The sequence below is a fragment of the Equus asinus genome, chromosome 10 (assembly GCF_041296235.1).
Source record: "Equus asinus isolate D_3611 breed Donkey chromosome 10, EquAss-T2T_v2, whole genome shotgun sequence".
Lineage (NCBI taxonomy): Eukaryota > Metazoa > Chordata > Mammalia > Perissodactyla > Equidae > Equus > Equus asinus.
This window is the reverse complement of record NC_091799.1, coordinates 108,187,552-108,204,954: the sequence shown is the minus strand read 5'-3', so window position 1 is coordinate 108,204,954 and position 17,403 is coordinate 108,187,552. Positions and strand designations below refer to the sequence as shown.

Sequence of the window (17,403 nt, the reverse complement as noted above, 5' to 3'; positions counted from 1 at the left end):
TGCCCTCACTGGACACCCCCGTTGCACATGCCCTCACTGGACACCCCCGTCCCCCATGGCGCGTGCCCTCACTGGACAGTCGCATTGCTCTTGGTGCATGCCCTCAGTGGATGCTCCCGTCCCCCGTCACGCGTGCCCTCACTGGACACCCGTGTTGCTCTTGGTGTGTGCCCTCACTGGACACCCCGTCGCGCGTGCCCTCGCTAGATGCCCCCGTCCCCCGTGGTGCATACTCTCAGTGGACACTCCCATCGCTCTTGGTGCATGCCCTCATGGATGCCCCTTCCCCCGTGGCATGTGCCCTCAGTGGACACACCCATCCCCCATGGCATATGTTTTCAGTGACTCCTGCCACAAGCTTGGCCACCACTCTCCGGCAAGGTCCCAGTGTGGGGTCCCTGGGGACCCTGTCAGGGGTCAGGGTGTTCCTTTGGGTGAGTCGGTACCAACAAAAAAATCTCCGTAGACCAGGACACGTGGGGCGTGTAAAACATTATTATCTTATTAAAATGATCAAAGTATTGAACAACTGCAGTGGGCCAAGATGAAGACGGAGACGGAATCATTGTTACTTTCTGAGCTCATACGGGAAGTGACCACAGCAGAGCATGGCTGCGTGACGAGACTCACGCATTTATTTGAGGAGAGACCCTGGTCCCCAGAGTACGGGGTGTCTAGATGGCAATTCCAAACTCGGTTGTTATAAAGTCTGACTGAACAGTCCTAACCCAGAAGCACCGACGGGCAAACCTAGAAACACCCCTCTTGGCTCTCCAAGCCTTGTTGTGATTTTGCAAGAAAGAAACTAAAACCATCTGTGGCGGGTGTGGGCGCCTGGGCGCCGCCCCTTCTCGTGAAGGCTTTCGTTTCATCGGCCTTAATCTTTCGCTTCAAAATCAGGAGTTGAGAATAACGTGCGCAGCGGCCCCTGGAACGGGAACCCTCCGCGGGCCCCAGCCGCACATGTGTCAGAATTATTAGGCCCATAAAACGGCATTGTCACATCTGAAACTGTTTAGCCGCTGAAACCGAGGCTGGGACTTCAAAGCGGCCGTGGCGGTTCCAGACAGACGCGCTGGCGGATCACCTTGAAGTCAAATTCCACCGACGGGACAGGGCCTCCGCCTCCCCCGGAGCGTTTCTTATAAAAAACAAACTCTGGAAGGAGCCCTGCCTCCATTTCCTCCGACACCAACCCTCCAAGCTGGAGGCGTCTGAGCCGCCCTGCGTTCCTGTGTTCCTGGACCTGGGGAGTGGGGGTCGGCGCGTTTAAAGACCGTGGAGCAGTCGCCCTCCAGGTCCCCTCTTTCCCCAGCTGGACCCAGGCTCCTGCAGAGCTCGGCCTGCAGCTGCAGCCCCTCCCCCCTCCCACCCCTCCACCTGCGGCCCCCACACCCCTCCTTCCTGCTTCCTCCCCACTCCTCACTAGCCACCAGCCTCTCCTCTTCCCCTCAAGCGCTCTGGGGCATCCGGCCCTTAGGGTCGCTCAGTCCGGCCTGTCCTTTTGCCCTTTCCCGCGTGGCCCAGTTCTGTCCGGTGCGTGATGACCCCAAGCCTCCCCACATCCAGTGTCCTGACAGCCCGAGCAGAAGCCCAGGCACGTCCCTGGCCCCGGACATCCTGGCCTGGACGTCGCATCGGCCCTGCCCCCTGCCCAGCCCAAACTGCCCAGAAGTGGCCTTGGCCACCTGCAGCACCAGGCTGACGGGGGTGCCTGCCTGGGGGCCCCGGCCACACCTGGCCTCTCTCCTGCCCCTCAGCCTCCTCTCTGAGCCCCATGAACTGCGCCTGCCCGTGATGCCCACTATGGCCCCATGGCCCTAGGATCTGCCATGACCCAGCAGGCAGCTCCTGACCCTGGTCCCCAGTACCCAGGGCTGCCAGTGTTTGCAGGATTAAGCCTGGGCTGAGCTGCCCCCACAGAGGGGCAAGCTTGTCCTGCTGGCCCCTGACACGGAGGCCTTTTGCTTCTGGAGAGTTCTGTGGCTGGTTGGGCAGTGCTGGCTGCAGAAGCTGGTCAAGGTGGTCTCAGTTTTAGGGCCTCCTCCCTCACCGCTCGAGGCCCGGAGGGGTCAGGCTAGCCTGACGCCAGAAACCCCGCCAGGCCGGGCCGGCAGCAGCCCCAGCAATGAGGGCCGTCCAGTCCCCACAGCCCAGCTGTGGGAGGTGGGGCTGGTGTGAACAGGGCCGAGGGGGAATCCCGCTGGGGAGCAGGCGGGAGGGAGGAGGTCTCTGTGAGTCCAGAAGCACCGTTTGCCGGGGGTGAAGGAACCTGGGCAGAAAAGAGCCATCTTGGTTCTGACTTGGTGGGAATACTCAGAGAACAGCACCTTCTAGGTGACCTCCGTGACAGCAAGTGTGGGCCCCACGGGACTCGAGACCCCAAATGTCCACCCGGCATTTAGGGCCACCCTCTCCTGAGGGACCTGGGGGCGTCTAGTGACTGTTCTGTCAAGAGCAGTTAGTTCTGGAAAATACCACCAACAGGCCTGCTCCGTTCTCCCCTCCTTTCAGCCCTGCCCTCCCCATCTCTGTCGCCCCCACCTCCCGTTCCCGCCCCCTCGGAGCCCCTCCTGCCCCCACCTCCACTGCGCCTCGGAGCAGACGCAGGACGCAAGTGTACCGGGTCCCGCCCTCGGAAGCAGCCTTGACCTCACATTCAATGGGGCCAGTGCATCCAGAACCTAGAGCTTCTAGCATCTCACAGTATCTTTAACGGACGCAAGGGGCAGTTCTGCACCCGCGTGGGGGGTCGAGGCAGGTGTGCAGACGTGCTCTGCCTGCCCAGAGCCAGCGGCCCAGCTCTCCACGAGGGACACTCTGGATACTTGTCACAACAGAATGTCCCTGGATCTTTCACAGAGAGAAAACTATGCTCTTGCTCCTCTGGCCTCAACTGGATTTCCGGGTGGGAGTAAATATTTGCCCCCAGGGCAAGACGGGATTCCCCAAAACGAAAGCTGGAGAGGCCTCTCGAGTCTGTGAAGAATCCACTTTTGGAAGCAGACATGTCGCCGCTCCTGGCACAGTCTGTTCCTCACACTTCCAGGTGTAACCCCAGCTCTGAGGCAGGAACCCGTCTCTCCTTTACCCTCAGGCTTGTTGAGAAGAAGGAAGCCCCAGGGAGCAAGCTCAGGTCATAATCACAGCCGGTGGTGTTAACCTGTGTGGCAGCGCGTGGCAGCACTCTGCCTAGTTTGGGGGCCAGTCCCTCGGCGTGCGTGCATGTGCGGGTGGCCCCAGTGCCACGGCCTGCGTGCGCAGGGGTCCCCCAGTGCCTCGGCCTGGTGCACAGGGTGCCTCGGTGCCTCGGCCTGCGTGTGTGGAATGCTGCTGGCACGCGGTGGCGCTCAGGGAACCCCTTCCTTGTTTCACCAGAAGGAAATGGCGGCTGGAGCGATTAGGTGGCTGATTCAGGACTGTCAACCAGTTTGTAGCAAAACCGAGACCAGGCCCAGCTTCCAGAAGGTGGTGGGCTGAGTCATGGCCCCAAGAACGTCCCTGTCCTCATCCCTCGACCCTGTGGCTGTGGCCTTACATGGAAAACATGTCTTTGCAGATGTGGTGAAGTGAAGGCTCTTGGGATGGGGGTTAGGAGGTGGCCCCAGCTGCCTCGCACGTGTCTGTGGGAGGGAGGCAGTGGGAGATGTGACACGGAGGAGACGACGCAGGAGGAGCCCACGTCACAACAGAGCAGAGCTTGGAGCGGCATGGCCACAAGCCCAGGGACATGGGGGCACCCGCTAGAGCAGAAAGCAGGAAGGTCCCCCGCTTCTGCCCACCCCTCCCAGCCTCCGGAGGGAGCCTGGTCCTGCAGACACCTTAATTTCTGACTTCTGGCCCCAGAACTGTGAGAGGATGAATTCCTGTTGTTTTAAGCAGCTCCTCAGTTTGTGGCCATTTGTTCGGCAGCCACAGGACATTAACGGCCTGTCCCCCGAGCCTCGTTGTCCTTACTGCTCCTGCTTATTGAAGCCCAAATACACCCAACCCCATGCTCCCCTCCTTGAAAGACTCTAGGCCGGACTAACCTGGGTCTTCTGAGGGAAACACTGCGCAGGATTTGTCTGTGTGGACAAAGGGAGCCGCCGGCCCTTCCCGGGACAGAGCAAGGACTGAATTTGCCCTGAGTGCTGCTGGCCCGAGGGACTTCAGTTTGCCTGGTGGCAGCATCTTAGGAGGTGGGGGTGTTGACAAGCTCTGGGGAAGGTCGGAAGGTGCAGCCCCCGTAAGCTTGTTGGCCACTGAGCACCGGCCACAGACCCCGTGTCCATGCCAGGACCTCGGGTGGATTCTGAGAGTTCAGAAGCTGGACAAGCACCCTAGTGCACGCTGGGCGTTGACATGCGAAAGAATGACCTGGGCGCTCGTAAAGCGTAGGGGGCCGTGGCCTCTGATCCAGGCCCCAGAGCACCCTGCCACAGGAGGGTCCAGCAGATGCCGGAGAAGGAATGGCCAGTGCTGCCAGGGCAGCAGGAGGTGGGAGCTGGGGCCTGAGAAGAGGGCTGCCCCCCAGGGCCAGGTGCCCCAGATCAGGCCTGAACATCACTGGGTGGGCTGAGCGGCCAAGAGGCCCCTGCTGGCTTGATGAGGACGTCCCAGGTCACGGCAGGGACAGAGTGGGGTCAGAGCCACCGTCAGCCACAGGGAGTAAGGAGGGTGGTGCCGAGGACCCTCCACGGGAGCTTGGCCAGGCAGGGAGGTGAGGAACTGGGGCCAGAGGAGAGTGAGAGCTGGCTTGGAGGGTCTTATATGCAGGAGGCTGGGGCTTCTTTGGGGGGCAAAGGGAGTGAGGGGTGCTCCAGAAGGGGGGCTCAGAGCAGGGGAGGGGGCCACGCTCAGCATGGTGGGCTGGTCCCCACCCCGGGGGTCGCTGCCTCTGGAGGCGGGCCCCCGCTCAGGACATCAGGACATGGGTGTCCGTTTGCACCCCAGTCTCACTAGAGGGCCCCAGTTATGTGGGGTTCGGCTGCCTCGCAGGTCACGGCGGGGGGGGGAGCCGCACTGGCCAGCAGCCCTGAGGTAGGTTTTATAGGTTGCAATTAGCGCTCTTGGCCCTTCCATTTACCAAAGGAGCACAGATGAAAGGGCATTTATGTGTAACCAGGACGGGCTTCACTGAAATCGCCAGTTACAGGACGAGAATTGTTACCTCCCCACAAAAGCTCTTTCTACTTATTTGGTCCTCTGCATCCCCGGGGTGGTTGTTGATCTGGCTCTTAGGTGAACACTGTGTGTTCTAACGTTGGGCTGTACGTGGATGAACCTCCTTTCCAGTGGAACCTCCAGGCACGTTAGGGAAATAAGTGGTGAGTGGCTACTGTATCCGTCACTGATCACTGTGTCCATCCTGGTTACCGTGCCATCACCGTGTTAGCGCATCATTAGTGGAGCTTTGGGAGCGTCTCCAGGAGACCAGCCCAGGATCTGTGCAGACTGGTCTACTTTGAATTCCTGGGTTTCTTCTGGAACCTTCCCCCATCCCAATGCATTTATTATACTCCTGTCTGTAACCAACACAGTACACCAAAATGCTCCGATTATTTTGAAAACAAGAAAGGGAATGTATTTTTGAATTTTTAACTATTTTGACCTCACATGGAGAGTACGTGGGTAGGTTTTGGTTTTCCTTTGACATTTTCAGCCGAGTTGAAGTGACGTGAAACTGCTGGTCCCCGCTTGTCCGTCTGCTGGTGTCTGTGGTCCTACAGAAGCCACTGCACCATGGCTCCTCCGGGATGCAGCCCTTCCTGGAAGTGGTTCTTGGAGGCTTCCTGGCGTTTCACTTAGCGACCCTAGCTCTCTCAGCGAGAATCGCCGCACACAGCTCGCTCTCACACCCTTCGACCCAGGATAGTTACTGCATTCCTTTTACTTCTCTGACTGTAACTAGATGGGTGTCAAGTGCTCGGGCCGGGGTGGAAGCATCTAGAATCATGCAGGATCTGAGCATTCTGACCGTTAGCCAAACATGGAGCCTGGCCGGGTACCTTTTGGGGGACGTGGTGGAGGAGGGGATGGTCAGAGCCCTGGAGGGGCTCTTCACCAGGCAGGCTCCCTGTCCACCCCACCCTGAGTTCCAGGGGAGAAGTTCTGAGCTGGAGCCCCCGAGGTCCCAGTATTCGGGGTACTGATACTGGGAGCCACGGCCCCCCCACCCCGGGCTCCAGCCCCGCACACTTGATGGCCTTAAAGCTTGCAGCTGCAGCTGACCCTGGCACCCTCTGCTTGTGGTCTCGGATGCTGCTGACCCGCAGCCCTCTGCCCTGGCCCTGCCCCCTGAGGCCACGTCCCAGAGTCCCGGCGCCGTCCTGCTCCCCATGAATGCCTGGACCTCAGCTTCACAGCTGGTTTTAATTCTGCAGAAAAATTTCACTGAAAGTCAGGTTTTTAGAAGTGTTGGTTTTATCTTAATGTCACCTGGGTCAGAGCTCAGCCCTGTCGCACCAGTGAGAGAAGTTCTTCAGGCTGGCTCGGGGCTCTGGGACACCGAGCCTACCCGCAGCACGGCACGAAGCCAAGCCCTTTGCGTGTCGGGGCTTTACATGAGGAGGGAAGTGGCACCTTTTCAGAACTGGGTGTTTTGTTTCTTATTAAAACGAGTCCAAGCGTATTTCCCAGCTGGCATCCTGAAGACAGACTGGAGGCAGTGTCATCCTGAGGGCATGATGGCCGCGGGGCCAGGAGGCAGGAAGGTGCCAGGTCCTCCCTCTGCCGCCGAGAGCCCGGCCCGGCCCAGGGACGCTGGCCCGATCGTCCTTCCCAGGCACTGTCCCACTGCCAGGTTGCTTCAGTGGGCCCGAGGTGGTGCCTGCAGCCGGTGGACGTCTGCTGTCTGCTGTCTGCTGTCCACGCTCCCTCCCTCGTGTCCTCCCCTGCCGCACCCCGGTGGTCCTGGGGAGACCCGAGGCCCATTGGGTCCCCTCCTCCCTGCGGAGGGGCAGTCCGGCTCCTCCCCAAACCTGGGCCAGCAAGTGCCGGGCTGGTGGGTCTGCGCTCACCTCGTTTACCTGCACCTGGGCGTTTGAGGGCGTCCATGTTCCTCGTCAACACCTCTGCTGACTAATCAGTTTGTGCACTTGGGTGAAAGCGTTCTGGTTTCTCGTGGTTTTTGTTTTGTTTGCTGTGGAGCCTCTCGGAAAGCGCAAGCTGACGATGCTGTGCTCTCTGACCATGTTGAGCGTCCTCAGTTTGAGGAAGATCTGTGTCCCTTTTCCTCTGGCCGATGGACACGGCCCTGGGGGGAGGGTGCTGGCACAAAGCTGCAGTGTCCGGCAGCTGGTGGACCCAGGTCCCTGGGACAGGAAACCTGAGGGTGCGTGAAAGGTGGTGGCCGCGTGGCTGGTGCTGTGGAGGCAGAGCTGACGCACGGCCCCCAGTTTCCTCCTGTGACCAGGGGTGCCTCAGGGCGACAGAGGCTCCTGTGGTCACCGGCCAGCGTGAGGATGCCACCAGGCCACCCCGGGGGGTTCAGAGGCTTTGATGAAACAGAAAGGGGGAGGGACGAGGCGGCTCCCACGGCCGAGCGTGGCCTGATCTCTCTCTGGCCACCTGGGCCTGAGGGGTCCATGCCCACCCAGGCTCCCTGGGACGGCCTGCTGTACACTTGACCTCTTCGAGTTGTGCATCTGCACAAGAGGAGAGCTGGCGGGATGCATTGGTTCCACCCAACAGTACTCACCACTGTGGGGGCAACTTTAGGCCTGTTTGTGGGTAAGAGCGGGGGTCCCGTCCCCTCCCCACTGCCTGTACCCTCGGGGGGCAGCGGGTCTGTCTGGAACCTTCTACCATCCCCTGCGAGGACCCTGACCAAGGATTGCTGAGCGTCTGGGGTGCCAGGTGCCCTGGGGGAGGCGCCTCCCTGTCTGCCGCCCAGGTCCGACTGCCCAGGTTCTCGGGCAGCTGAGGAGCATCACTTCCTTTCTTGTGTCCGGCTCTGGCGGGAAGTGCCTCGAGCGGGGCTGGGCAGCAGAGGGCAGGTGGGTCCCCTGTCTGCAGCCTGGTGTCTGTCCCGTGCCCGCCTCTCTCAGCAAAGGTCACACGTGAGTTCTGTTCTCATCGGGCCGCGCTGTCAGATAGAGGCCAGGCCCTCCACGGGCATGTGGGTCTCAGCGTGAGGCAGCCGGTGCAGTGGCAGCCACCGAGCCTCGTCCTGGGGACAGGTCTGGTGGAAACAACAACACGGTGGGATGTGCGTGTGCTTTGCTGTCTCAAGATCTGAGGCTAAGTGGGGCACGGAGAGGCCGTGGACTGAGCATGTGGCCTCCCGGGAAGCTGGAGTTGGCTCTGGCACCTGGAGTTCGTGGGGTGTCCACGATGTGCCCCGCTCAGCTGCGTGGTCACGCAGCTCCACTCTCCTCCCTGCAGGAGCTGCCCAGCGGGGACCCCAAGGAGGGACTTTCTCGGGAGGACCAGTGTCCCCTAGAGGGTAAGTCCTTCCCCAAACCTCATGGACTCCCTCGCACCCGAGGCACCTGCCCGGGACCTGCCCTCAGGCCCCCCGGGACGAGCTGAGCCCCTGAAGACGAGGACCACCCACACGCCATCTCCTCAGCTTGGCCCACCAGACCCGGACCAACCCTGGTGGCTACAGGTCCCCAGTGATGGCCGCTCTCAGGCGCAGGCGAGCTGTGAGCTGCATCCATCCCCTACTTTTATAAGCAATTTGTTCCTGAAATGGACTTGGGAACGCCTTTCACTCGGCCTCCTTACCCAAAGCAGGCGCCTTGGGTCTTGGGTCTTGGGTCTGGGCATCAGAGAAGCCAAAGCTCGAGTCACAGGAGCTTGTCCACCTTCAGAGTTCCCGTGAGCCTGGACATGCAGGCGGCACGGCCCAACTCCCAAGAGAGGGATCTGGTGAGTCCACGGGTCGGCTCTGGGTCTGATGTCCTGCGTCAGCATCATCAGGCTGTCGGAAACGGTCAGCTGTGAGTGTTGACGGCTTGAGTCACTGCCAAGAGCAGATCCACGGCAGGTTATCCCCAGGCTTGCCCGCGGGCAGGGCCCAGGGTGAGTGTCCTCAGCATCATGCAGGGCAGGCGTCACACGGGGTGCGGGGGGCAAACCAGCAGGGCTGCTGTCAGAGGGGCTCTGAGAGCTTCCTCCCTGGGAACTCGGGCCCTGAGCCATCTTCCCAGCTCGCACCTGTCCAAGCACCTGTCGGCAGGTCTGAACGGGAGACGCCTGGTCCCCGTCCTGGAGAACATGAGCCAGAGTGGAGATGCTCACCATCCATCACGCCCGGAGGCCGCTCAGCTGACAGGCTCAGTGCAGGCGGCTTCTGTGGATCCTGGCGTTGAGGGCTGTTGGGAAACTGGACGTGTCGACGGGGAGGGGAAGCCAGACAATGCAGTGACCCCCTGGAGCCCGCAGGAGGGACCAGCCCTCATGGGCCTGTGGGGCAGCCTCCTCCCGACCCTGTACTCCAAAGCCACTGCTGGGCGGTTGGGGCACAGGCAGGAGGGCGCACCCAGCCGTGGCCGACCCGGGCGAGGGCTGAGGGAGCACCAGGCCGTGGCCGACCCGGGCGAGGGCTGAGGGAGCACCAGGCCGTGGCCGACCCGGGCGAGGGCCGACCCTGGCACGGGTCCCTTGATGCCTTGTTCTGGAAGGACAGGCTCTCCACTCAGGCCCGTCTGGAGAGGGTCAGGGCTTGGACGGCTCCCGGGGCCACACCTTCCAGCATCCCCACTGCCCAGCATCACCTGCTTGAGCTGAACCAGGGGAAATGAGCCCCTTCTGCACCTCTCGTCCCACCAGTGGTGCTTCCACCTGAGAAGGCCGAGGGCCTCGAGGGCCCAGGACAGCTCTTCAGCGCGGACGATGGAGAGAGAGCAGCACACCGCGAGGCCCCGCGAGGACTGGGCAGGAAGCGCCTGGACATCGACGTAGGTCTTTGCCCCAGCCTGGCTCTCCTGCAGGCAGGTCCCGGGGCCCGTGTGGTGCGTATCGGCCCTAATGTGGGCATCTGTGGACCTGGCAGCCTGGACGGTTCACCTGAGGTTCAGCTGGTTGGAAGGGTTGAACGTGCTCCCAGCATCCCGTGCTCCTGTGGGCAGAGGGTGTTGCCGTGAATTCCGCCAAAACTGGCCGATGTGGCACCAAATAACTTGCGGGACTTTTCCAGGCGTGGCGTGCCCCACCACAGGAATGATATGGGAGGCGACTTTACAAACCGTCCTGTCTCCCCGGCCACACAGGGCAGGAGTGTGACGGAGCAGCGGGAGGGGGCAGGCGGAGGCTCAGGGCTCCCGGCGCAGGGGGAGGACAACCGCGCGCTCTGCCCCGCGTGCCCGCAGGCGCTCCAGTGCGACGTCTCGGTGGAGGAGGACAACCGCCAGGAGTGGACATTCACGCTTTACGGCTTTGACAACAGCGGAAAGGCCACCAGGGAGGTGATCTGCCTGTGTCCGCATCGCCTGGTCCCCGGGGAAGGGCGCTGGCAGCAGACAGACAGACAGACGACCAGGCCCCTGGTCTCCTGATGGGGAGATGGGCTGGGCCCCGCTCCAGGGTGAGGGAGGCAGGCGGGCAGGGGACCCGGCGACCATGGAGCTGCTGGAGGCCACGTCTCCTCCCTGGGGCCCAGCACCATCGGCACCTTTTCTGGTGCAGCGGGAACTCCAGCCGGGGCCAGCAGCACCCGTGAGGCACTGAGCCCCACCCACCTCTGCCGGCCTGTGTGTCCACGACGGGCAAAATGCCCCTTGAAAGGAAGCAGCACGTAGGGCGACTAAAATAAGCGTGTTTGGGTTAAAAAGCAAAACTTGGGTAGTTTTCCTGATTGCTAAGTCCTTTGAACATGGATTCAGTTTGAAATTTAAAAGATCAGAGAGATGCAATTGCTACAACAGCAGGGCCGCTTACTCAGACAGCTTGGTGCCTGCACGGGGTGGATGGGGTCAGAGCAGGCGGCCCAGACAGGCGGTCGTGTCTGAGCCAGGGCGCCTGGGCCGCTGAGTGAGTTGGACAGGCTGGCAGCCCGGAGGAGGCGGCGGGCAGTGGTGTCCTGGCAGCGTGCACCGCCTGCATCCCTGACATTGCTGCTGTCCGCAGGACATGTCCAGCCTGATGCACACCATCTACGAGGTTGTGGACGCCTCGGTCAACCACTCATCGGGCAGCAGCAAGACGCTCCGTGTGAAGCTGACCGTCAGCCCCGAGCCATCTGGCAAGAGGAAGGAGGGGCCCCCCGCTGGCCAGGGTGAGGGCCTGAGTCCCCACAGCAGCAGGTCCCCTGCTCAGAGGCCCTGAGGACCTACTTTAGATGGCAGCCCCCCGCCACAACATCCCCCAGCTCTTGCCTCCCACCACAGAGCCATGGGTTCCTGGTCACTCCTGTCTACTGTTCAGTGTCCCCCAGTCCCCCAGGGCACGAATCCCCACCCATGGTTCCGGAAGATGCAGAGCAGGGCCTGGCACCTGGCAGGGGCTCAAAACTGCTTCTCCAGTGAATGAAGGAATGAATGAATGCGTGAATGCTCCAGTGAGCGAATGCATGGGAGCGGACAAATGAATGACTACATTGGTAGTAACTGAGTGAATGAATGATGAATGAATGCATGAATAGTGACTGACCAAATGGATGAATGAGTGAATGCATTCGAGAGTGAACGACAACTGGATGACTCAGTGAACCAGCCAGAGGATGAGGGAGTGAGTGCCCCACTACCTCTTCCAGACCGGGAGCCCGCTCGCTGCGGGATGGAGGGCGAGCTGACTGAGGACTCAAGGGTGGCTGACAAGAGGCTGTCCGCCCACATCAGGTGAGGGGCTGGGGTCTGGGTCCGCCCCAGGCGGGCCTCCTCAGGTGGGAGCAGCCGCTGCCCCTGCTTCCTGCAGATCTGGGGGCTGTCCCCTCAGGGCGGATGGCCAGGACGGCCCTGGGCACTGAGGAGCCCGGCACTGCCTGCTGTGGGGGAGGTGGCATCTTGGGGCCCTGCACCTGGCGCTCCGGCTGGAGTGCACATGCCTGCGTCTGTCTGAGAGGCAGGTGAGGCTGAAGGGCAGCCCGGTGGCCTCCAGACCCTCGGTCGGGCACACCCTGGCGCCCCTGGTTCCACCTGCTGGCTGTGGTGATGGCACAGCGGCCATGGAGGTCCCAGAGCGGTGACCTGCTCTCTGCCGTGAGGCCCTCACGGGTGGCCCAGAGGAGAGTGGGGCTCCTGTGGGTTCCCTGAGGCGTTCGCGACAGTGATACCGGGGTCCCTTGGGGCCCCCCAGGGACACCCACCCTTTGTCTCGCTGTCCCTTGGGCAGTGGAGGCTGATCAGAGCCCAGGGGACCCCCATACCGCGTGTGCAGGTGCCCCCCACATCTCTGCTGCCTGCTCCAGCCTCGCAGTGGCACAATGTCAGTGCCTTGTCCCCAGGAGGCCCAGCGCCGACCCCCACCCCTGCCCTGTGCGCGGGTCCTACTGCGTGGACGAGAACACGGAGCGGAGAAACCACTACCTGGACCTGGCCGGCATTGAGAACTACACGTCCAGATTTGGGCCCGGTAGGTACTGGAGACCGTGCCCCAGGCGTGGACGCCACACTCAGGAGCACGAGCCCAACCTAAGGGTCCCAGGTCCCTGCAGCAAACCACAGTGCACCATGCGTCCAACGGGGTGCCCCGGCCAGGTGTGTGGGTGTACCTGGTCCAAGGTGAGATGTCCCAGGCCCCACGGAGAGCCTCACGGGGTGCCCGTGTCTGCAGGGTTGTCGCAGAGGGTCTCACGGGGTGCCCGTGTCTGCAGGGCCCGCAGAGGGCCTCACGGGGTGCCCATGTCTGCAGGGTTGTCGCAGAGGGTCTCACGGGGTGCCCGTGTCTGCAGGGCCCGCAGAGGGTCTCATTGGGTGCCCGTGTCTGCAGGGTCGCCACCAGCACAGGCCAAGCAGGAGCACCAGGGCAAGGCCATGTGCCCCCAGAGTAGGTCCCGCTCGCAGGAGTCGGACGCCCACACCATGCACCACCGCAGGTCCCAGGTGCTGGCTGACCATACCCTGCTGGCCACGGAGCCCGCTGCCCGGGCCCTGGATGGGCAATCCCGGCTGAAGGGGCAGGAAAAGCAGTTCCTCAAGTCTCCCAAGGGCTCGGGGAGGCCGCCCGGGGGGCCCAGCGGGGGCAAGTCCGGGAGATCCTTCAGCTACCACCCACCAGCTGCCCTGCCGCAGGCCCCCCAGGACGGCCACCACCTCCCGCAGCCCCAGCCACAGTCCTACGGCCACAAGCGGTACCGGCAGAAGGGCAGGGACGGCCACTCGCCGCTCAAGGTGACGTTGGGCCAGCCCGCGGCAGTGGAGCACGAGGTGGTGAGGGACCTGCCGCCCGTGCTGGTGGGCGAGGGCTACGCGGTGCCCGTGGTCCAGCGCCACGAACACCACCACCACCACGAGCACCACCACCACCACCACTACCACCACCACGCCCCGTCCTAGCGCGGCCCCAGCCCCACACCACGAGGACACGGCGGAGCAGGCCCTGCCTCGGCTCCTCTCCTCCTGCTGCCGCGGACGCTGCGTCGAGATCAACTCATTTGATGCCACTGACGTTTCCCGGTTTACAAAGCTATTTTGTGTAATCCATAAAGATCGTACATAAGCCTAGAAAAATGCACTTGTATCTTTCGTCTGTGATTCCAAAACGAGGCCCCGCAGCGTTGAAGGGACTCTGCTGGATGGCCTTTGAGTCTGTTTCTCAGGGCGCCACATGCTCTGGGCGCACAGGGCTGGGAGGTGCAGCATGGCAGCCTTGTGTAATGTCTTCTTTATAAAGCCAAAGGCGTGGGTCTGCGGAGCTGCCCCTCAGCACTGTGTGTGTGGCGGCGAGTTCCGCTCCGGGACACGGCCACACGGGACAGACGGGACAGTTCCTGGGAGAGCATAGAGAGCAGAGGCAGGCGGGCTGGCACGGCTGCGGGCAGCTCTGGTCTCACGTGCCACCAGCATCTTAAGTGGACACAGACGCAACAGCAGGGCCAGGGGAGGTGGTGGACTCTGCCTAAACCACGCAGACAGCTGGGCAGGAGGCCAGGTTCTCGTCCTCAGAGGACTCACCCAGGCATCGCAATACTCGTGGCACAGCTTCCATGACACTCAGCTCTGGGGAAGCGTGATCCCCTCCTGGGGGTTAGGAGAGGGTCCCACGTCGGCAGGAGGTGCCAGGATGTGTGGGTAGTGATGGTGTCGCTGAGTCCAGGAACCTCGGCTGGCAGTGGTCCCACTGAGGCAGGAGGCTGCTGCTCTGTCCGAGAGGAGCCAGTGGGCGTGCTGGCAACCTGTGCATCTGTGCCAGAGACGTTGCTCTGCCTTCTTGGCTCTGTCTTTAAGGATAAAGCAAATTGGTGGTCAACTTGTACTTGAGCTTTTTCCCCTGAGTCATAATAAAAACCTGCATTTTATAACATGTTATACCTGTTTTAAAACGAGCTTTTTAAATAGATGTGGTCAGTCCACCTGCACCAGCCTGTAGCCTCGGTGCAGCGGGCAGGCAGCCCTGCTGGGTGGGCCACACTGTTTGTACATTTGTGGAAGGAAAATCAACATATACACGGGCACACACAACCCCATATTTATGGGCAAGTTTCTTTTCCCATTTTACTGCTCAAAAAAACCTCAGCCATGGGGCCGACCCGGTGGCGCAGCGGTTAAGTTCATGTGCTCTGCTTTGGTGGTCCGGGGTTCACTGGTTCTGATCCCAGGCATGGACCTACACACTGCTCTTCAAGCCATGCTGTGGCAGCGTCCCACATACAAAAAATAGAGCAAGATGGCACAGATGTTAGCCCAGGGCCAATCTTCCTCAGAAAAAAAAAGCAAACCTCAGTCCAAGATTGGGCTCATGGCAAGGGCACACTTCACACTCTTGTCTGGGCTGTGTGGACCAAGGTTCATACGGAGACACTGGCTCTTTGCAAACAAGGATCTGGAGAGGCTGATGCATCTTCCACCACTGTCTTCTCTTCCCCTTTAGACATCACGTTCCTGTTGATGCTGTTTTAAGAGTGAGTGAATGAGCATGTGAGTGAGCGTGTGAGCAAGTGTGTGAAGGAGTGAGGAGTGAGGAGTGAGTGGGGAGTGAGTGACCGAGTGAGTGAGTGAGGAATGAGGGAGTGAGGAATGAGCGTGTGAGTGAGCATGTGTGTGAGCGAGTGTGAGAGTGAGTGGGGAGTGAGTGAGGAGTGAGTGAGTGACTGAATGAGTGGTGAGTGAGTGAATGAGCGTGAGCACGTGTGTGAGTGGGTGAGCTAGTGAACGCATGAATCCCAGTGCATGAAGGCAGCCGCGTCAGTGCCCCTCCCCCACTGACCCGCCCAGGCGCCCATGGAGGTGGGAGGCGGCCCCGGGTGACCTTTCCCTGATCTGTGGATGGCGGGGCCATGGGTCGGGGGAGGCGGGCTGCGGCCGTGGGCCCCCTGCCACTGAGTGCGCTAGGGCCTGGGGGCCTCACCCACACCTCCCGGCTGGGACCAGCACCGGGGCCGAGATCCCTGGGACACAGGCCCCTCAGAGCCGGGAGGCAGGCGGTGCCGGGGCGGGGGGCAGGTGAGTGTGCTGGGCACAGCGCGGGGCTGGGTTGGGAGCCACAGGCAGGGGCGGGTGTGACCACAGCCGGGAATGCCCGGAAGGGAACGGGTGCTGGGCGGGGCTTTGGGCCCGAGACTGTGGGAAGAGCCAGGTTTTTAGGAAAACACCCGGCTCCGGAGCCCTGGAGAGACCCATTCCTACGTGCAGTTCCAGACCTCCAGGCTCCTCCCATGATGCGCCTTGCTGCGCCGAGCGGAAGGGACAGCCCCCAGCACCCGTCCAGCGGGAGCCTTGTTCAGGCTGTGTCCCTGGCCGACACAGAGGAGGGGCCCAGCAGGCTGAGGACGGAGGAGAGCTCCCTGACGTTGCAAAGGGTGTCTGCCAGCCAGACGACCAAGCGAAACCCGGCAACAAATGCCCCAGCCCGCGCCACTGTGAGAGCGGGAATCAGCCCGGCACCCTCACTGCCACGAGGCCAGACATAAGGCCTTCTGACGGCTCACAGGATCCGCCAGGGTCACCCCAAGGTGGGACAGGGTGGCAATCCAGGCGCATCCATGGATAACTTAGTCTCACAAAGCGTCAGAGAGAAGGTTCATGTCCAGAGAGCCCCTGTATTTCTACACGGCAGCCAGTGGGTCCCGGGTAATTCTCAGCAGGCGCTGTGGTGGTTAACGGTGTGTGACCGCTTGACGGCTGAGGGAGTCCGACGGCTGCTGAGGCGTTATTTCCGGGCGCGTCTGGGAGGGACCGATATCCAATTCAGTACACGGGGTGGAGAAGATGGCCCTACCAACTCAGGGAGCGGCACCCAATCCACCGGGGCCCAGACGGCGCAAAAAGGAGATGGAGGCCGCCGCCCTCTCTTCTTGAGCTGGGACGTCCATCTCTGCTCCCAGCCTCGGGGCTCGGACGAACCACCCCAGCGGCTTTCCTGGCTCTCCAGCCGGCAGACAGCGGTTTGCGGGCTCTCTCGGCCTCCATAATCCCGTAAACCGGTTCCGGTAACAAATCTCCTCTTCTGTCTGCCTGTGTGTCATCAGTCCTGTTTCTCCAGACAACGCTGACTAGTGCAGATACCACTTACAGTAGTGGTCCAAACATCGAATGCCACCAATAATCCTAGAGAGACGTACAGGACCTCAGCACGGCAGCCGGCACCGTGTCAGGAGCACTCGGGAAGCGCCCAGCGGAGGCGGCCTGTGCGCAATTGGCCCCTTGCACTGTGACGACGGTGGTGACGGTGCAGAGAGGCCATGAGATCTCAGTCACAACCTCAGCAGGATTCTTTCTGTAGCAATTGACTGACGCTAACATGTATGGAAACACCAGCGGCTCAGAATAGAAAAAGCAAGGTGGGAAAACACCATTGACCGTCCTGGCACGTGGTGGCCACAGAAATTCACTCAGTGTGTGAGGCCAGGCAAAGTGACCCACAGAACAGGACCAGATTCCAGGCACTGCCCCCAAACACAGTCACTAGATTGTAACAGGGGTGACCCCAGGGAGCAGGGCCCAAAGGACAGTCTTTCCCCAAATGGAGATGGGTCACTGGGTCCCCATGGGCAAATGGACCCCTGACCAACAGCTCACTCCGCTCGGTTGAACACAATGCAGCTGACACACGCCCTAGCCCTCCAGCGGGCAATGTGGAAGACGGCTGTGACCTCAGCCCAGGGTGGGACATCTCGCCAGGCAAAGCTGGCAGCAAGTGAAAGGAAATGACATGAAAATGAAGGACTTCTGTCCATCAAAAGGCACCGGACAAGCGTGGAGAGGCCAGCAGGTGAGTGGGCGGGAGACCTGCAGCACACAGACCACAGGGAGCTGGCATCAGGCACACACATACACCCTGACTCGGGAAGGAGGCACAGCAAACCGCACAGGAACACGG

General features: G+C 61.5%; 1 protein-coding gene across 10 annotated transcripts in view; it reads left to right on the top strand.

Moving 5' to 3' along the window:
• The window catches only part of NKD2 (NKD inhibitor of WNT signaling pathway 2), a 37,229-nt gene extending 22,837 nt beyond the window's left edge, over positions 1-14,392 (top strand). For 2 of the 10 annotated variants that reach the window (XM_070519898.1, XM_070519897.1), the window contains 7 exons: positions 8,368-8,428; positions 9,760-9,941; positions 10,200-10,394; positions 11,056-11,203; positions 11,681-11,765; positions 12,371-12,498; positions 12,856-14,392. In XM_070519898.1, coding sequence (XP_070375999.1) covers positions 8,368-8,428; positions 9,760-9,941; positions 10,200-10,394; positions 11,056-11,203; positions 11,681-11,765; positions 12,371-12,498; positions 12,856-13,421 — 1,365 coding nt within the window. In that variant the 3' untranslated portion in view covers positions 13,422-14,392. The remainder of the gene's footprint in view (positions 1-8,367; positions 8,429-9,759; positions 9,942-10,199; positions 10,395-11,055; positions 11,204-11,680; positions 11,766-12,370; positions 12,499-12,855) is intronic. The other 8 variants (XM_044779520.2, XM_044779517.2, XM_044779519.2 and 5 more) reach the window with 8 other exon arrangements.
• Positions 14,393-17,403: the final 3,011 nt, after the last annotated feature.